Raw genomic sequence first — 17,498 nt, forward strand, 5'->3', positions numbered from 1 at the left:
AAAATCCAGTGGGTGACAGCTATACATGACTGCTGACTCCCACGGGCATCGGCCTCGACTTTTTGGAACTGATCGGTGTCGATTAGGCCCCCACCCCCCACGATGATGATAGGTCTCCTGCACTTCTGTACACGAGTAGAGCAGTGCATGACACCAGTGATCAGACTTAAAAAAAAAAATCCACTGTGGGACTTAGTGGAAGTCCTAAGACACACGGCATGAAAATCGCAGCGAGTGGAGTGCGATAAAACATTGCATTCCATTCGGACCAATTCTAGCCTGTGTGTCAGCACACAAGAGCGATTATGGTCTCAACCCTAATCGGACAGAGAAAACAATCGCAGCATGCTGTTACTGTAATGCGAGACTCTTTCTCTAGCACCCATTCAAGTCTATGGGGCGAGAGAAAAATCGCACTGCACTCGCAGTGCATCAGTGAAGTGCAGGGTGAGAATGGCAATAGCTGGATACGGAGGAGAGAGGGAGATAAATCCCTTCTGCCCCGTCCTCCGCAGCTGAGGTCCGATCGCACAATCGGACCTCAGTCGCAGTGACACTTGCATGACACTCGGCTCCTGTTGTGCTGCCAGCGTGAGCTGAGTGTCATGTGAGGATCGCATTAGTCCCCCGTGTGGCCCAGGCCGAAATGTTAAAAACAAAAAATAAAGTAAAATAATCACGAAAACTTGTTTCGCCAATAAAAATGCAGCGTTTGCTTCAAAATTAGAATAAAAAAAGTCCACATAATAGGTAGCACCGCTTATGGAATGACTCAAACTATAAAAACGGTCACCGTATTTATTCCATACAGCAAAGACCATTAAAAAAAAAAAAAAAAAAAAAAAAAGCCAAAAGTGTCACTTTTTCATCATGCGGATATAAAAAGAACAAGCCCTAATATGGCTCATTCAGGAAAAGTTTGCAGCTTTGGAGATGCAAAAACAACTACATTTTTGTAAAATATAGTTTTCTAGACCTTCCCAGCCTGATAATATCAGACCCAAGCTGTCTGCTTTACCTTTCCTGGTTATCAAAAATAGGGGAGACCCCAAGTAGATCTATTTTAATTATTTATTTATTAGGTTAAACCAGGCTAAACACCCTTTAATTCCACATGAAATGCACTAAATATCTAGCTCTCTAATATAGTTCTATCTATTTATCTAGCTATAATTTTTTTTCTGTCTGTGCATTTATGTGTATTGGGACGTTAAACTCTTTGCTTTGGACAACTTATACAATTTGCACACACTGTGTTTTTTGTTGCATTTTTTGGTGCAGTTTTGTTGTCAGAAAGTTCTGACTTTTGACTTCCCAGCAAAGTCTATGAAAATTCAGATTTGCTGTACGCACCTTGCAGTTTTTTGTCTGCAGTTTGTCACAAACGTCTGACAAAAAAATGCAGCATGTTCATTCTTTTTGCGTTTTGTTCCTGCGTTTCACAGGATTCTTAGATCACTCCCCCCACTGACTCAGGGTTGGCAAGGGATTGATTCCCAATATCTGGCCAAATGCCAGTACTTAGGGGACCAGAATACAGCGAAAACGGGGTAGGAACAAGCACTTCATATTCACCGATCACCGGCATGGCTGTCACATTGCTACCACGGCCTCTCATTCTTTTTTCGGGGCCGCTCAATAAGCTCATACATATTCACTGTTTCCCCCGCCAACATTTGTGATTGGTTGCAGTCAGACGCGCCCCCACGCTGAGTGACAGCTGTCTGACTACAGCCAATCACAGATGCCAGAGGGCAGGTCTATATCGTACAGTAAAATAAAACTAGATAAATCCCCCCCCAAGTTTGATACCCAGCCAAAATAAAGCCCCACAGCTGGGGGCTGGTAATCTCAGGCTGGGGAGATCCACGTTATTGGGAGCCACCAAGCCTAATAATATCAGCCTATTGCCGCATCCATTAGATGTGACAATCGCAGCACTTTACCTGGCTCTTCCCAATTACCCTGGTGCCATGGCAATAGGGGTAATAAGAAATTAATAGTAGCCCATATCTGCCACTAAGTCCTAGATTAGTGATGGCAGGTGTCTATGAGACACCCCATTACTAATCTGTAAGAAAAAGTAAATAAACACAAACACCCAAAAAATCCTTTATTTGAAATAAAAGACAAAAAAGCCACCATTTTTCAACACTTTATTAACCTCGCAAACTCCACACGAAGTCCCACGACGCTTCCAGCACTGCTGCATCTGACAATCACAGCAAGCACCATAGAACATGACTGCCCACTGTGAGGTTCAGGTCGCGACTGACAAGAGCCACGCGATCAGCAGTGACATCACTGCGGCTCACTTCAGTCTTGGTTGATTTGCAGTCACAGATGGAGGACTTCAGCTGTGACCGGTAATTACCTAAGTGACGGCAACGCTGATTGCGCGGCTCACTTCAGTCACTCAGGTGATTTGTTGTCACAGATAGAGGACTCCAGCTGTGGCTAACCTGAGTAACATCACTGCTGATAGCGCTACTCACTTCAGTTGCTGCGTGGAGCTCACAGCCTGCAGTCATGTTCTATGACGCTCGCTGTGAGCGTCAGTTGTAGCAGTGCTAGAAGAGTCATGGGACCTTGTGTGGATTACTTCAGACCTGCAGGTGTGTTTTGGGGGTTAATAAAGAGGTTAAAGAGGGTGCTTTTTTTGTCTTACTTCAGATAAAGGATTTTTATGGTGTTTGTGTTTATTTACTTTCACTTACAGATTAGTGATGGGGGTGTCTCAGACGCTTGCCATCACTAATCTAGAGCTTAGTAGCAGCTGTGGGCTGCCATTAACTCTTTATTACCCCGATTGCCACTGCACCAGAGCAATGGGAAGAGTCGGGTCCAGCGGCAAAATTGGCTCATCTTATGGATGCGCCACATCTGGGGCGGCTGTGGGCTGCTATTGTTAGGCTGGAAAGGGCCAAATAACCATGCCCCTTCCCACCCTAATAATATGAGCCCCCAGTTGTTTGCAGTACCCTGGCTGGTTTTAGAAAAATCGGGAGGACCCTCACGTCTTTTTTTTAATAAATCAAATTAAAAAAAAATGTGGGATCCCCTCTTTTTCAAAACCAGCCAAGGTACAGCGGACAGCTGAGGGTTGCAGCCTACAGTGGCTGCTGTTCCTGTGCTGGATATTAAAAATGAGGGGGAACCCACAAAAATAAAAAAAAAAACAGCTAGCTATCCCTCTATTGAGCTATTTTGTTATTTCTTTCTATCTATTCTGTTCTCTTTCTTTCTATTGTAGATGTTTTTTCCATCTATTCTATTCTTTCTATCTATTCTATATGTTCTATTCTATCTATTCTATGTTCTATTCTACATGTTCTATTCTTTTTATCTATTTTATATGTTCTAGTCTATTTTTTCTATCTATCTTTCAAATCTAACTATCTATCAATGATCCTATCCTATTTTGTTTCTCCCTTAAAAAAACGCATTCACAAAATCGTGGGAAAAATGCACCATTATTACCAGCGGGTTTTTTTACATTTCCAGGCTCTCTGTGACAAGGTGCTGTTTTGGTTGCAGTTAAAACTGCAGTGTGTGCATATAGACTGTTTGTTGTGTGTTACAAACAACTTTATTGAAAACTTATATCTTTTGTTTAGATGCATTTTTTGGTGCATTTTACATTGCGGTATTTTTACATGTGGATTTTCCACACGTAACGCAACTCTATGGGGAAAGTCCGCACTGAAAACTCAGCATAACCCATAAGATAAATTGATATGCAGCGGCTTGGACAAAACTCACTGCAGGTGACTTTGCGCAGTGTAAAAATGAAGCACAGTGGATATGAGATTTCTATTAATCCCATCCACTTTGCTTGTACTGTAATACGCTGTGTTTCTGAAGCAGCAAAAAAAAAGAAAAAAAAAGCAGAGTAAAAAATGCGAGTAACACTCATCGTGGACGCAAACTCTAAAAGGTGGCGTTACACGCTACGATATATCGTGCAATCGCATGAGCGATCGCAAGCTCCGCCCGTCATTTGTGCATCACGGGCAATTCGTTGTCCATGGCACACAATATCGTTAACCCCCGTCACACGTACTTACCTTCCTAACGACGGCGCTGAGGGCCGCGAACATCCTCTTCCTGAAGGGGGTGGGACTTCGGCGTCACAGCGACGTCACACAGCGGCCGCCCAATAGAAGCGGAGGGGCGGAGATGAGCGCCCGGAACACCACGCCCACCTCCTTCCTTCCTCATTGCCGGCGGGACGCAGGTAAGCTGTGTTCGTTGTTCCCGGGGTGTCACACGTAGCGACGTGTGCTGCCTCAGGAACAACGAACAACCGGCGCGCAGAAGGAGAAACGACATTATGAAAATGACCGACGTGTCAACGAGCAACGATAAGGTGAGTATTTTTGCTAGTTAACAGTTGTTTGGAGGGGTCACACGCTACGACATCTCTAACGATGCCGGATGTGCATCACAAAGTCCATGACCCCGACGACATATCGTTAGATATATCGTAGCGTGTGACAGGGCCTCAAGTTCATGCTTAAGATGCTGAAACGTTTCAAAACCTTGGGCTGTCTGATGAATTTGGAGTTACATTTTTTACATTCCCATTTGGACTGCTTTCCTGATAACCCTGGTGTTAGCAAAGAGACAGATTTCATCAGAATATCAAGGAGATGTAACAATTGTATCAATGTAGATGGAAAATGAACATGATGGGGACTATGGCTTGATGCTTCACAAAGAAGATCCACAGGCCTTCTATAAGAGAAAATGTATCAAGAGAAGCTTTGATGAGAAAAAAAGGCACGAGACTTAAATTCCAATAAAGTTGCAGAATCAATGCTCAATAAATGTATATAATATATTGTGTACATGTTTGACTACAATAAAGTTTTCTTGTTCATCTCACTTGTATGTGATTTTATGTGCGTTTTGTGCAAAATCCATATGTGATGGTGAAAAAGGGTTGTTTACTTTTAACTCAAGGCTTAAAGGGAACCTGTCACCAGTTTTTCCACTATGAAACCAGAAATGTCACCTTCTGCAGCTCCTGGATTCTAATTTAACTTTATAAAACCTGACCGTTAAGTATGCTAATGACCTGTGGGGCTCAGATGGGCGTACTCATTTTCGTCTCCTGTCCCTCCTTCTGGCCTTCTTCGCCATCCTCCTTTCATGATTGACGTGATGATGCCGCCGTCATCATGCCCGCTGCTCGACCAAATCTCGCGTCTGTGCAGTCATTTCCCCAGCTCGTGCGAGCTGGTGCGGTGTTTGTGCATGCGCGAGATTATGGTCGGCAATGTGTAGGACCTCCCCTGCGTCACCTTCGTATCCAACCATAATCTCCCACAGACACAAACACCGCACCGGCGAGGGCGAGCTGCGCGAGCCAGGGAAATGACTGCACAGATGCGAGATTTTGGCTGAGCAGCGTGCATAAGGCTACATGCGCACGCTGCTTCTTTTTCGTGTTCACAAACTGCAGCCAAAACTGCAGCCAAAACTGCACCTTGTCAGAGAGAGCCTGGAAATGTCACAAAAAATGTAGGTGCTTTTTTGGTGCATTTTTGCTGCTTTTTTGGTGCGTTTTTGGCTGCAGTTTTGTCAACAATTGTTTCATGTATTTTTCAGTTCAAACAAGCCCATAAAGCTTGTTGAATTGGGAAAAAAAAAAATTAGAAATAAATAAATAATTAAAAAAAACGGCGTGCGGTCCCCCCCAATTTTAATGCCAGCCAGATAAAGCCATACGGCTGAAGGCTGGTATTCTCAGGATGGGGAGCCCCACGTTATGGGGAGCCCCCCAGCCTAACAATATCAGTCAGCAGCCGCCCAGAATTGCCGCATCCATTAGATGCGGCAGTTCTGGGACTGTACCCGGCTCTTCCCGATTTACCCTGGTGCGTTGGCAAATCGGGGTAATAAGGAGTTATTGGCAGCCCATAGCTGCCAATAAGTCCTAGATTAATCATGTCAGGCGTCTATGAGACACCCTCCATGATTAATCTGTAAATTACAGTAAAACACACACACCCGAAAAATCCTTTATTAGAAATAAAAAACACAAACACATTCCCTCATTACCAATTTATTAACCCCGACAAACCCTCCATGTCCGGCGTAATCCAGCATGCTCCAGCGTCGCTTCCAGCTCTGCTGCATGGAGGTGACCGGAGCAGCAGACACCGCCGCTCCGGTCACCTCCATGCAGCTAATGAAGACAGCTGCGCGATCAGCTGAGCTGTCACCGAGGTTACCCGCGGCCACCGCTGAATCCAGCGGTGGCCGCGAGTAACCTCTGACAGCTCAGCTGATCGCGCTACAGCGTGGAGCCGGCGGCAGGAGCGTGGAGCCGGCGGCAGGAGCGTGGAGCCGGCGGCAGGAGCGTGGAGCCGGCGGCAGGAGCGTGGAGCCGACGGCAGGAGCGTGGAGCCCGGGACTTTCAGCGGCGGCGGCGGTGAGAGGGGTCCATCATCTCCCCTGTGCGGGGACCGCGGTACTTCGGGGAACACGGGGAGGACGGGACTATCAGCGGCGGCAGCAGTGAGAGGGGGATGGACGTTGGCAGCTGAAAACATTGATTTTTCCCTCTCGCTGCCGCCGCTGCTGATAGTCCCGTCCTCCACATCATCTCCCCTGTGCGTGCACGCTGGGGACAGTGGTACTTCGGGGAACACGTGGAGGACGGGACTACCAGCGGCGGCGGCAGCAGCAAGAGGGAAAAATCAATGTTTTCAGCTGCCAATGTCCATCCCCCTCTCGCTGCCGCTGCTGATAGTCCCGTCCTCCACATAATCTCCCCTGGGGACAGCGGTACTTCGGGGAACACGTGGAGGACGGGACGGGACCACTTGCCTGACCTCACTTCCTGACAAATCACCTGCGTTTTTGCTAGCAAAAACGCAGGTAAAAGGCAGGTAAAATGCACCACTTTTGATTAGCATGCATTTTTCCTGCGTTTTTGATGCCCTCATTGATTTCAATGGGTGACAAATGTTGACAAAAACGCGGGAAGAATGAACATGGTGCATTTTTTTTGTCACAAACTTTTGACAAAAAAAAACGCTGACAAATAAACTGCAACGTGCGCATGACAAATCTGACTTCTCATAGACTTTGCTGGGAAGTCAGATGTCAGAAAGTTCTGCTGACAAAACTGCAGCCAAAAAAGCAGCAAAAAAGCAGGAAAAAAAGCAGCGTGCGCATGTAGCCTAATGACGGCGGCGTCATCACGTCAATCATGAAAGGAGGATCGTGAAGAAGGCCACAAGGAGGGACAGGAGACGAAAATGAGCACGCCCATCTGAGCCCCACAGGTCATTAGCATACCAAACGGTCAGGTTTTATAAAGTTATAGTCAGGGTCTGCAAAGGGAGTCAGGGCACAAGGTGCACCTTCATAGAATGCAGCCCAGGAGCTGCAGAAGGTGACTTTGTTTCATAGTGAAGAAACTGGTGACAGATTCCCTTTAAGAAAACATAATCAGTCATTGATTAAAACAATTTTCATAAACCCAAGTTCTGCATACCTGTGTAATGATTTAACATTTTATAAGATTCAATAAACAAGTAGTAGTTTGTTCTTTTATACAAGATAGTATAAACTTTCTGAAAAGATGACGTAGATTGTAGATCTTTAAGAAAAGGGCACACACATCTTAAAACTTGTCACTAGATTAATGCGACCTGTTTGACAAGCAGCATGAATTAAAAAAGTGTGGCTGCACAATTACAGCCAGATATGGTTTACTCCAAGAAAATAGTTAGAAAACCTGGCTAAGTATCATAGGGAGAGAACCGAGTAGCCTGTCCTAGCCCCCGTCCGGCTTCTCACCGCCCCAACTCCAGCTGATTGACAGGTCTCTACACCAGACTAGTCTCTCTCTATAGTTACCGGCCAGCTCTTTATACTATCTTTATTCTGAAATACTGCTTAGTTTCAAAGTAAAACATGTCTAGCTGCAACTACACGGCCAGTGGTGATTAAAGGAAACCTGTCACTAGATTCATACAGACTGAATTATGGGCAGCTTCCCAGTGTGAGACGTACAGACCTAACCACATTTTAATTTGGCTCCTGAATAATTTATACCCTGTGGTCCCTAGAAGGAAGGCATTTCAAACAGATTAAATGGATCCCATCATGTGATTCATGCTGCCGGTGGCTTCATTATACCACATCTCACTCTGCAATGCTCCAGAATGGCTGGTAACTGAGGGAAGAAGCGCCCAACAGCTTCTTCCTGCCAGGCTATGTGTGTCCGACAGGTCTCTCCCTATACACATGCACATATAGGGACAATCCATGGCTGACACTGGTGGGGCACTCTTCCTTGCGTGACATTTCAGGCCATTAGCATTGTTGTACCATAAGCCAAAATTGCAAAAGACTTAAGGGATAAGCAGCTCGGGGGAGGGTGTAGTGTTTGGTGGGCTGCAGTGTAAAACTGCTCCTAGGATACTGGACATGGGAAAAAAGTTGTGACCAACATGACAAGTAAGAAGCTTGATTTTAAGAGTTGCATTATGTTACTACAAGGAAAATTGCAGAAAAAACATCAATAAGAAACCCAAAGTTGGTTTCGATCTTTCATAATACAGTTTATATCCTAGCCCAGGGCCTTCATTTAACCTGGAGCACTTACAGTTTCAGGCTATGTTCCCTCGATGAGCTTTTGATGTTGCAGGGTTTCTGTACCTATTATTTAAATTAGGTTACTTTTGTTCCTTTGTGTTAACATGCGTTTTTATCACAATGTTAATGCTGCGGTTTTTGTCTCTTGGTGATCGGTCATGCTTTAAATAATTTGCTTTGGGTCTGATACTTACTGGTATTGGCTTTGACAAATTTTATTGATATACTTGGGTGCGGACTACATGCGTGTTTTTATGCGTTTTTGTGAAAAAGCACTAAAAAAAGATGTTTTTACTTGTGGATTTTCCGCATCTAATGCAAATCTATGGTGAAAATCAGCACGGAAAACTCAGTGTTCCCGCAAGAGAAATTGCCATGTTGTGGATATGAAACACGCACCGCAGGCCAGAAAATGATGAGTAAAAAAGAAACACAGTGGGAAGGAGGTTTCTGTAAATTGTAACCACTTTGTTGGAACTCTAAGATCAGCTTTTTTGACGCAGTGAAAATACGAAGCGTCAAAAACGTATAGTGGGAAAGCAGCTTTACTGATCTGAAGTTAGTCCTCCATAGACGTCCACGCTAGGTCAGCTTCGCACATCTGAGTTTTAATGCTGGGACCACGATTCTAGACCAGTCCCAGGTTTCCTGACCCAATCAAACAGCTTTATATACAACTATGCGGCTGTTGAGTTTGGGTCAAGAAAACCCTAACTGGTGTGAAAAAATGTAGTCCGAACATGAGTGAGACTTGGTTGTGTGAAACTGGCCTTACTATAACGTCCATAGTGTGTGACAAAAGGTAAGATTTCATATGTTGAATGTGATATGGACCCAAAACCTCTGTCAGTGATTAGAGATAATACATTGATTTTTCCACCAGTGACATGTCTCCTTGGATCAGGGCGGATATGAAGGTAATGTTTGCATTTTGCTGACCTACCGGTTCTTTTTTCCGTTTTATAAGACGCACCAGATTATAAAGACACACCCCAAATTTAGAGGTAAAAAAAATAAATAAAATGTGATCCATCTTATACTCCAGTGTTCTTACCGGAGGGGGCGGCAGCGGTGGTGGAGCGGGGTCACAGGAGGCAGGGGCTGTGCTAGCAGCAAGTCAGAGGTGGCGGCGGCGGGTCAGTGACAGCGGCAGGTCAGTGACGGAGCAGGCAGGTGCAGCAAGTGTCCCAGTCTGTCCGCGGTCCCGGTTCAAATAATGACGCCCGGAGCGGCGCGTGCGCAGATGGAGCTATCATCCAAGAGCTCCATCTGTGCACGCGCTTACTCCTGGGACCATCATTTGACACCGGGACCGCAGACAGACTGGGACACTTGCCGCACAGCCACCGCAGTCCACACAGCCACCTGCCCGACCGCACAGAGTGGCAGCCGGATGCCAGGACAGAGGCAGCCGGCCGCCCGCACGCAGCAACATGCACCTGACCGCCCGCACGCAGCGACACGCACCTGACCACCCGCACGCACCCACCCGCACATAGAGCTAGACAGATAGGCCCCCCGGTAAGCTATATTCAGATTTTAAGACACACCCCTCATTTTCCTCCCAAATTTTTGGGCGGAAAGGTGCGTCTTATAATTCGAAAAATACGGTACTTACGTTGTGGTACATTGTTTCTTTCAGTAAATTGATGTAATACAAAGTGCAGTACATGGCCACTTGTACCACACAGACTATGAAATCACAGCAACAGGTAGGCCTAAAAATAGATGATTATGGACTGGATTGAACCTTTACACACTAATGACTCATCATTCCTTTACCTAAGCTACAAAGATTTTTCTTAAGTCTCACGTCTTAGAGCTTAAGATACAATCTGTACAAAGGCTTACTCGTCTACTCAACACCGGTGTACACAGGGCAGTGGGCACCACAGTCCTCCTTTCACGCAGTCTATAATGAATGACAATAGACTCAATGTCAAACAACTTACCTTGGAGGAAATTATTCTGTTGTCTGCAAATTTTTGAGGAACGTAATGGCCATGCTGAGGGAATCTGTTTGCCACATAAACCGTCCGGGTTTCACTATGATTTGGTGGGTCAAATCCCTGAGGAAGAGAAAGAAAAGCATAGAAAGGTTACTTCACCAAGAGAGAGAAAACCACAAATAGTCCCAAGGCTCACACGGCAATGGTGAATGGACGATTACACAAGTAAACTGGAGATATGCACACTTATTACACAAGCAGGTGAAATACAAGAGGATGCAGCAAGAAGGTTGCAGAGGTGGATTACAAAACAGAGGAAACCGCAAAGACACAATAGTCTTCTACCTAAAGAAATAGACAATGATGAAATCTCAGCGCTGCTGCCTGATCCGCATAGCTAATATCGGGGATAAAGGCGAGCAGTAGACGGCCCTGGCACTGACCAGGCAGCAGATTTCCCTGCTGATTTACTTGTCACATCGCTGCTTCCATGTGACAATGTTAAAGGTGAATCTCTACATTAGGCCTCCTTCACACGGCATCCAGTACGTGTGGTATGCATTCGTTTCACGGTTACCACATGTACCCATTATATCCTATGGTGCTCTTCACATGGCAATATTTTTCCAGTAGCATGGAAGACAATGGCCAATACCAGTCTATAGGTGAAAAACATGTACAGCACAGGGATGGCATCGGTGTGCAATCCTTGCGCTTTATATATTTAACATTGTAGACGATAGGAGAAGCTTTGTCATTAAAAGGATGGTTCATCCATATTTTTTATTGTCTAGATAGATATTATATTGAGAAACAATGTTTCTCTCAAGTATCTTATGTTGGCAATAGTGCCTAGGAGAGACTCTATTGCAGACCGCTGTTCCCCGCTCCGTGACCTCGGGGGTCCGGTGACGTCAAGTTCCGGACACGTCACATCCCTGCGGCCAGCCCCAGTCTTCCTGACTCACTGAGCTGTGGGCGGGGTTTCACCGCTCATCACAGCTCAGCGTGTCTCCTGCTTGCAGCGCTCTGCTGTGAGGGAGGAGGAAGCAGATTGCCAGTGACGAGCAGTGAATCACCACCCACAGCCCATCACTCACAGACACCGTGGTGTCAGGAACTTGACGTGTTATCACTGGATCCCCGAGGTCACAGAGCCCGGGGGTCACGAAGCAGGGAACAGCTGCCTGCAATAGCGCCTCTCACAGGCACTATTGCCAACATAAGGTATTTGAGAGAAACATTGTTTCTCAATATAATATCGATCTAAACAATAAAAAATATGGGTGAACCAACCCTTTAATGATCCGTGAAAAATGGATGCTAAAAATGGACACACAGATCGTACACCGATGACATCGTCACCATTTTTTCACGTATGTGTTTAAATACGAACAATGGTATAATGCTGCCAGTTTTCTTTTTAAAGGTAACCTGTCATGTGCAATATGCACCCAGAACTGCTTGTGGTTCTGGGTGCATATTGCACCTGACCGGTTCCCTTTAAAATATAGTACTAAAGAGGTCCAGGAGGTCCAGGTGCATTTGCACTGTCTGACTATCTATCGTTTCCAGGAACACTCATTCACGACGGTGTAAACAGGCTGCCGAACACCTGACAAACAAGCAAAAAGCTTGTTCATTGGGTGAAATTATCTTTAGGAATCCTGGTTTGTAAAGTTATACACACCAAATAAATGAATAGTGTATTTGCAGACAGTCAATAAGTTTACTCAGTTAGGCTAAGAACACACATCCGTCTTTTCTGCCGTTTGTCGGATCCGGCGCGCTCCCGTACAGTCTATACAGTACAGTGGAGATTTCTCCCTGCATTTCTCCCGGTCGATAGTGTTGTTCACATTACCGGCCGTGAGAAATGACCTGTAATTACCTCTGGAGGCTCGTTACGAGGCTGCATTCTGTACGGTGTCAGACGCGGCTGGATGCAAGCGACATGGGACCTCAGTGGATTACGCCGGAGCTGTGTGTTTCGGGAGGGGTGGGGGTAATAAAGGGGTGACAGAGGGGGCTTTTTTGTGTTCTATTTAAAATAAAGGATTTTTCAGTGTGTGTGTTTATTCACTTTACTTACAGGTTAATCATGAAAGCTGTCTCATAGACGCTGCCATGATTAAAGCCTGGACTTAGTGGCGGCGACGCGCTGCCATTAACTCATTATTACCCTGATTGCCACCACATCACGGCAACAGGAAGAGCCAGGGACACTCTGGGACTGCCACATAATGGATGCGACAGTCCCGGGGCAGCTGCGGGCTGATATTCTCGGCTGCGGGAGGTGGGGGGGGGGGGGGCATTAACTCTGGCCCTCGCCCTCCCCAGCCTGTGAATACCGGGCCGCCGCTGTGTGCTTACCTCGGCCGTCCGTCCATTTGTATGTGTGTTCTATATGCCTGTGTCTGTGTGTGATTGTGTTCTGTGTGTGTTTTAGGTCTGTGTCTGTGATGTGTGTGCGTGTTTACTCTGCTTCGCTTCCTCTTCCTGTCATAATAACATCACTTCCCTGCAAACCGCAGGCAGTGATGAACATTAAAACGCGAAATATCGCAGGGAATAACGCAGGAAAACGCAATGAACCGCACAGAGTTTGCTGCCTGCGTTATTCCACGATTACATTGCAGTCAATGGAGTGAAATCCCGCAGCGACGTGCGGAAAAGACGTGACATGGAATTGTTTTTGCTGCGGGAATACCGCAGCAAAACATGCAGTTGTCAAAATCTGCATAGTGCGCACAGCATTTTTTTTTCCCCATAGGATTTGCTGGTGAATCACTGCAGAGATGTTATGAACATAACATGCAGCAAAACCGCAGGAAATCCGCGGCAAAAAAACGGTAAGTGCGCACAGGGCCTTAGACAGTTATATATATAGATATTGTATTTTTTATGATTGAGAACTGATTTTCTTATATTGGCTTAGTTTGTCTGTTTCCACATTTGTGGTATTGTCCTTTTTTATTATGTTTTGGGGTTTTTTTAAATTCTGAATAAAAAATATCAATTTTTAAAATCACTATATTGAAATTGTGTCAATTGATTAATAATTGTACTGTACATAGTGTTTTGGACGCAGCAATAACATGTGCGATGTGCGGTATAAGCACAGTGGATAGAATTTCCAGAAATTCCATGCCCACTGTGCTTGTTTTGCCCACGACATAAACGGATACATCGTGCGTCTTCCTGAGCAACAGCCCGTCAATTTATTGATGCGGAACCGGGAATGTTCTCTGCAGGGAGAACAGAGAGAAAGACCGCAGCGGCCCAAACCCTGATGGTGGCACAGGCTGCTGCGGTCTCCTGCGGAGAGCACTAATGGCCCCACAGGTGAGGATATGCGTCCAGGACACAGCATGACCGGATTATGGGCATACATTTATGCATCTCTGTTTTTACTTCTGTGAAAAATGCGTCATCCTTATTGCATCTCTTTTTCTCATCTGCATTTAAAAACAATAGCAGGTGGTAGACTGTCTGAACTTTTATTTGTACATTGACTCTTAGCAATGGATCTGTGAAAAACGGATGAAACAGATGGAAAACTGAAGTACACAGTATGCCTTTTATGCTTCATCTGTTTTATATAGATTCCGATCAATTTTAGTAGCAGAGTCTGATCCACAAGACAGCGGAAAATAGGTCACGCTCAAAGTCTCATGGATCTGTTTTTAAAAGGAATCTGTCAGCAAGATGAGCCCCCCAAAATATGGTAGTTTATATAGACCCAAGTGAAAAAATGCATTGGTACCTTTATATCCAATCACTTGAATGCAGAAAGAACCACAATTTTTGCAGAATCATTAAGCTCTGTCCCACCTAGAAATTAATTGTCAAGTGCTACCTTGTTTCTCCGAAGACTAAGACACTGACATTTTTTGCCCCGAAAAATGCTCATGAGATCAGCCCAGGTCACCGCAGGGGCTTACACAGCAGTGTGTGAGCAGCGGCGGGCGAGATGAGCTCGGACGTCATGAATTAGCTCAGCTAATTACCTTTAGCAATGAACTCTGCTGATCTCGTGATGTCAGGGCTCGTCACTGAGTTCAATGACTGCCGCATTCTCACATCAAGTATAGCGGTTGGCCCACAGCTGTGAAAAGAGCTTGTGACGCCCGCAGCTGCTCACACACTGCTATGTGAGCCCCTGCGGTGACCTGGGCTGACCTCATGAGGTTATCTCAGGTCACTGCATTGCTTCTCACTACAGTGTGTGAGGCTGCAGGGAAAGCTCTCCAAGCCAATGGGGAACAGTTTTTTTTCATTGACTGGGAAGAGTATGAATCGTCGTGGGACCCCCTTATTAGATTACGCTGAACCTGGATTAGGGATTTTGCAGGGAAATAAATTGGGGAATGAGGGTGTCTCTTGTATTTATTTCTTTAATAATGATCACTTTTGATGTCTATGGTTCGCTTTTGGGAATCTTCGTGGGGCGTTGCTATGGATTACATCGGACTTTTTTTTTAAAAATTGTAATAAATTCGTAAACAAAAGGATGTAGTCGGGGGGTGTTTGTCCAAATACATTTTATTTTTTTTTGTTCAACAACTGGATTAGTAATGGGAGGGTATCTGACAGATGCCCACCAATTACTAATACCAGGGCTTGATGTCAGCTGGCAATTCACAGCTAACATCAATGCCATTTATTGCCACCGCACCAAAGCAACCGGAAGAGCAGAGGATCCAATAACCATGGGCCTCCCCAGCCTGAGAATACCAGACCACAACCGCCTGCTTTACCTTGGCTGGTGATCCAATTTGGGGGGAGCCCACATTTTTGTTTTAAATTACATATTTAAATAACTAATTTAAAATAGTGTTGGGTGCCCTCTGTTTTGGATCACCAGCTAAGGTAGAGCTGCCAGCTGCTGTCTGCAGCTGAATGTTTCAACTTGGCTAGCTAACAAAAAAGGGGGCAACCCAACATAGTTTTTTGGGGAAAATAATGAATTTGGGGCTAGAAACAAGGCTAAACACCCTTTAGTGCCACATGAAAGGCAGGGGAGTTAGACATTATATACCGAATTTTCCAGACTATAAGATGCACCAGACCATAAGACGCACCCAGGTTTTCGAAGTGTAAAATAGGGGAAAAAAAAATTTATGAAGCAAAAAGCAGACCTCCCCTTCCCAGGATCGTCATACTTACCAGCCCCGGGCGTTTGTGTGGCTCCCAGATCTCCCTGTGATCTCTGGCGTGCGCTTCATAGAGGTGTGCTGCACGCCATCCTCCCCTGCGTCTGGCCGACACATATACATCAGAACACACACATCAGATAGCATACACTCATACATCAGATCACACACTCATATACACCTACATATACACACAGTCAGACACACACAAACAGATTCCACATCATTCCTCCCAGTGATCTCTGTGCTGCACGCCGTCCTCTCCTACATCTGGCCGACTCACAAATCAGAACACACACACATCAGATCGCAAACACTCACGAAATCGCACATTTACGGTACAATTGCGCGCGCACACTCACCACATCCTGTAATACCACGTGCTTCCGGCCATGAGATGCAGGACAGGTACTGGAAGGTCAACGCAGTGCACAGCGTCGCAGGTCCTTACGCCGCCGAGAAGCAAGCGATATCGCTGGATGTGTTTTGTGTGTGCTCGCATTCACAACCCGAACAGGTGAGCAGCTCCGGTCACATGCGGTCATGAGACCGGAGCTTGCTGCGATGCCAGTAAACTGTATTGAAGTTTACTGCATTTGTGCCGGATCCGGCAGTGCGGCAGAATACCGCTGATGTGAAACCACCACAGGTGCCGTATATTCAGACTAAGATGCACCCCCTTACTTTCCTCCAAAATTTGGAGGAAAAAAAGTGCGTCTTATAGTCCGAAAAATACGGTATGTGTTGCACATTTATCTATCTATAATCTATTTATCTAGCTTTTTACAGTATGTAAAACTCCATGTTAAAAACGCATTTAAACTCCCAGGTGCTTTACATAATTTTATAACATTGAGGAGTGAAAATGAAACTGTATACATGTGCATTGTATAATGCGCAGTTTTTTGCACCAAGCCTCGAATTTCCACATGGCATTTTATGGTCTTGACACTTGATCTGACAGCTCAGCCTCACATATGTACCTGTAAGGCTATGTGCACATATTGCAGATTTGGTTGCAAAAATTTCAGAACTAAATCTGCTCTTGGCAAAAAAATCACAATGCGTTTTTTTCACATTTGTCCTTGAAGTTAACTGGTGAAAAATGCTGCCAAATAATGCAATATGTTCACATAGCCTAAAGGGTGCTTTACACGCTGCAACATTCGCTAGCGATCTCGTTAGCGATGTAACACGCCAGATCGCACATACGATTTGCCGAGATTGCACATGTGACCGGCGCTACAAAAATGACCTATGTGCGATCTCGTCAAATCTTATCTGCGATCTGGCGTGTCACATCGCTAACGAGATAGCTAGCGATGTCGCAGGGTGTAAAGCACCCTTTATAGTGAAGGATGCAGTCTGAATTGGGTGTCTGGTATCTCCTACAAAATGGGGTTGCTGGTATGACTGCATATTGTTGTTTTGCAGGTATAGGCAGTTGCACCCACTGCTACACTATCACTCCTTTAATTCCCAAGAAGGAGGGGTGAAGGCGCATTTTGCTGCTTGAATCCTTAATATTCAGGAGCTGCTGCTTCTATAAGAAAGCATGACCCTAATGACAGTCTCCTGTCAAGACTTATTTAGTAGAAACCACACAGCCCGATTCACTTAGCCACACTGTCAATCATGTCTAGCCCATACCCATACCCATACCTATACCTGTACCTGAATACGGAATACCAACAATGCCTCCTGCTGACCTGATTCTCACTAGTTGATAAATCCAAAGAGTGCAGTGCAGGTCCAGGAAATTTTCCAAAGCCATCAC

At 45.4% G+C, this 17,498-nt stretch overlaps 1 protein-coding gene across 7 annotated transcripts in view; it reads right to left on the reverse strand.

Moving 5' to 3' along the window:
• ATP11B (ATPase phospholipid transporting 11B (putative)) overlaps window positions 1–17,498 on the reverse strand; it is a 269,426-nt gene that overhangs the window by 208,662 nt on the left and 43,266 nt on the right. For all 7 annotated transcript variants that reach the window (XM_075340573.1, XM_075340576.1, XM_075340572.1 and 4 more), the window contains exon 2: window positions 10,569–10,685. In XM_075340573.1, coding sequence (XP_075196688.1) covers window positions 10,569–10,685 — 117 coding nt within the window. The remainder of the gene's footprint in view (window positions 1–10,568; window positions 10,686–17,498) is intronic.

The sequence above is a fragment of the Anomaloglossus baeobatrachus genome, chromosome 3, assembly GCF_048569485.1.
Source record: "Anomaloglossus baeobatrachus isolate aAnoBae1 chromosome 3, aAnoBae1.hap1, whole genome shotgun sequence".
NCBI lineage: Eukaryota > Metazoa > Chordata > Amphibia > Anura > Aromobatidae > Anomaloglossus > Anomaloglossus baeobatrachus.